A 3,585-nucleotide genomic window follows, 5' to 3' on the forward strand; every position below is an offset into this window, starting at 1 on the left:
GTGAGAACAAACTTGATATATTCCTCATGCATTTATATCTAACATCAGACTTAAAACCCTGTATCTGAGAATCATTATTGAATTTGTCAGAACAGTTTTGTCTACATTATGGGGAATTCGTAAAGACAAGGACACTCAACGTTTCAATATTTATAGTGTAATTCAAGCCTCAAAAACTTAGTCGACATGTCAAAAGAAATTTCACCTTTTGATCGCCAAACTTCTTGTTGGTTGGCCTTTGTTATTTTCCATCTTGCGTTATTCTGTCGCAATTCTTGAAGTTCTTCCTCCACGTGACTGTACAATTTGACTGAGTGAGATATCTGTCGATCGTGTTCCTTCAATTTGATTTCCGTGTGAATAAGTGCAACACAACACAAGACAGACAACAACAATCCTGACTTGGTACACAAGCTGTCGAGCGTTTTGCTTTTGTGTGTCAGCTTCTCCTTTTTGCCCTGAGAATTCATTATGCGCGGTCGGTCTCAAACTCTCGTCTTTCTTGAGTTCAACTTCACGCGTATGAAACGGATAAGACTTCGGTTGATAACAGTTTTGAGACGGGAAGACGCAGCAAAAGTGGTGTAGCTGTTACCTCATACTCCTTATGTAATGTGAGAATATTTGGCAAGGAAGTTGATAGCTTAAGAACAACAGGAAGCCTTAAGTTTAAAGTTTGAGGTCAAATATGTTGTATAAAATTGGTTTAATTTGAATAACAAGTCTCCCTCAGTTAGAGAAATTATTCTCCTACTGAAGATGAGTTCGCTTTCAAATTTTTTCCTGGACCAAGTTCTCTTTCGTAGTGAAAGCTCCTTCTCAAGTGTTTTTCCATGCAAAACACGAGCCTGGAGGGAGGGGGGAACTCCCATATAAAAAGGGGAGGGGATGCTCGTCTTGCTCAGGGGTGTAAATTTCGGATTTTGGTATCACTTAGGGTGTTCTGGGCAAAATGCAATCGTATGTAGCCGTGAAGGTCTCCTTTAGGGTTGCGCGCGAAGAAATATATTTACACACATATTTACACTTTAACTTTGAGATTTCTTCACGCAGGTGAAAGTATTAGATGACAATGTCTTTGCCATCATTAAAAGTCACTGTATTTTTTATTTGACTGTGTTTTAATATAGTCTCTTTTAGGGGTCAAAAAAAGCCTGGGCCACACCCAGAATGGTCTCCTTTAGGGGTTTAATTTGAAATTTCCGACGAGCATCCCTCCCCTTGTTATATGGGAGTCCCCCCCCCCCCCGGGGAAAACGAGGCGCCGTAAAGCCGTAAATCAGTCTTAACTAAGAATGGCCTTTTTACAAGACAATACCCGCAAATAGCAAAGCCAGCCTGGGCGAGTAGTGGGAATGCCATGCAATGCAAGAAACTTCAGTATGGTGAAGATTCAAGGAATATATTGAAGAAGTTAGAAAGTAAATATAGAATTATTTGAACACACAACTAATTATAGGATGCAAAGTATGCTAGAAATTACTTTTAACTGGATGACACTTTCTAATGCCATTAATTATTCTTTCTACGTCAACATAATTACCCTGATCGTGAAGATTTTAGTTAGAATAACATTGTTGTGATCTTTTTGCGTCTGCTTTGCTTGACAACGTAAACGCCACGTTACTGACAGATTTCTGACTGGCTGGTTGACTGTCTGGCGAGAGAAAGCTTTTCATTCGAAAGCGAACGCGGGTAACATACATCATTCTGCAAATTTTTGCCTTTCTTCGTGGGGCTATTTTGCTGGATCAAAGTTTCAACAAACATACACGGGCTTCGCATGTACTTTGCCGGGTACTGAAACATGTAGATCTTGGTAAGGTACCAACTGTTACCTTTGATTACAATATGCTTTGGGTGTATGGTTTTGTTCCCTGGGACGCTATTACAAATTTTGCAGCCAATTCTTAAAAAAAAAAAAGAGTTATGTCGTTCTAGCCTAGGATGGCTAATGATGTTAGTGTTCAAAGAACCAGAGGTGCTGCGTCGATAACTGTTGCCGTAATGAGGTTTCGAGCTGTACCCCATCGCGCAGAACGCTGTCTGTTTTGGCGACATCTCCTTAAGATGGTAATTTTCTATTGTGCTGCATAATTATTTTTTAGTCAGAATTAGTCTGCTGTGATTGGTCCGCCGATGTGCTTCTGGAATATTTCGGTCTGCTGTCAATGAAACCGTTCAGAAGACACATGTATGGGAATATGACGAGGGGCCCTCTGACGAGGAGCTCTCGTCAGAGTAACGAAAAGCTAACGCTGGAAACTGAAGGGCGTTGTTAAGAGAACAGAGAAACTAGAGGCTGTGTATAGAGTAGTAAAGTATGAAATAGAGCGGGATTGAGGTTATTTGGGTTGTGGAAGAGGACCAGGCCATCCAGTCGTTAAATGGTGCAGCGGTAATAATGAAGAATTCATGCCCAGTAATCTAAAATTGAAAAATATTGAAGGGCCGCAGCCAGGGTGAAACATAGTTGAAATTTAAAAAACGATCTCTGGCTAAAATGATTAAAAACTACGAGCTTTCGACTCTCCGAACTGCAGTCTACGACGGGTAAAATGAACCTTTTTTAGAAAGGGAAAAAGGGTGGGGGGGGGGGGTGATAATGGGGAGGTCTATCCAAGACTGTGTAAAGCCTTAACAATACTCACGATGGTTTTGATTGTATGTGTATAAATTAAGCAAAAAGGCTTTGCTATGACATTTGTTCACCAGACAAATCTCGAACTCTAATTTGTAGAGTTCTTTATCTGATTTGTTGGATGTTGTTTTTGCTCTGAAGCTCACCTTTATGGAGACCATCATCTTCTTCAGTAAAAGGAGCTTTGCTATGCCTTTGTTGACAAGGCAACGAGGAAAATCTCGTGGTTCAAATTTTAGAACACTTGACTTGATTTCGTGGAAGTTAACAGGGAACTCGGCAAAAATGTTTTTATAAGAACAGGCGGCAATTTCAAGGTCCTCTTAAGGCTACTATTGATAAAATTTCTGGTCTTTACATTCAGAAGCACATTACCTTTAAGTGTGTAACTTGCAACTCTTTTCGTTGGAACAAAGCTGGGGATTTTAGGACACCAACTTTATGCCCAAATATGGACAAAAATAAAATCGTAGGTGCACGCGCGGGAAAATGCACGAGCTACGTTACATCCAAATAAGGAAATTTTCAAACTCAAAAAACCCCACCTCTGAACCAGAGTTAAACACTTCTAGGTCATGAGCTTCCGTTACATGGTTACCTAGATATGTTACATAGTGGTTACATAGTGATTACTCAAATGATGGGATTGGAGTTGTAATTGCTTCACCTGATATTGCGAGGAGTGAAATCATGTTGGGAAATTTCTGCATAAATGCTAACCCTTTCCACCTTATTATCGTCGTTCTTTGCCTTGCTTCAGTACATTGCGCTTGCCGCTGTCTAATTAGAACTGTAATCATAACCATTACAATTTTCTCAAATTTGATTGGTGCATTAACTGTTTTATTTTTCACTAATTATTGTGTAGGGTTGGAATCGGACATTTACATCAGCCAATCATATTAAGTGCACACACCTTAATCCACCAATCACAGAATTTATCA

General features: G+C 39.8%; 2 protein-coding genes across 3 annotated transcripts in view; one reads left to right on the top strand and one right to left on the bottom strand.

The window, feature by feature from the left end:
- LOC137974013 (uncharacterized) overlaps nt 1–617 on the bottom strand; it is a 4,865-nt gene extending 4,248 nt beyond the window's left edge. The window contains exon 1 of the mRNA XM_068820933.1: nt 206–617. Coding sequence (XP_068677034.1) covers nt 206–470 — 265 coding nt within the window. The 5' untranslated portion in view covers nt 471–617. The remainder of the gene's footprint in view (nt 1–205) is intronic.
- The window catches only part of LOC137974004 (DNA excision repair protein ERCC-6-like 2), a 59,259-nt gene that overhangs the window by 37,510 nt on the left and 18,164 nt on the right, over nt 1–3,585 (top strand). The window lies entirely within an intron of this gene.

This window comes from Montipora foliosa, chromosome 10 (assembly GCF_036669935.1).
Source record: "Montipora foliosa isolate CH-2021 chromosome 10, ASM3666993v2, whole genome shotgun sequence".
Classification (NCBI taxonomy): Eukaryota; Metazoa; Cnidaria; class Anthozoa; order Scleractinia; family Acroporidae; genus Montipora; species Montipora foliosa.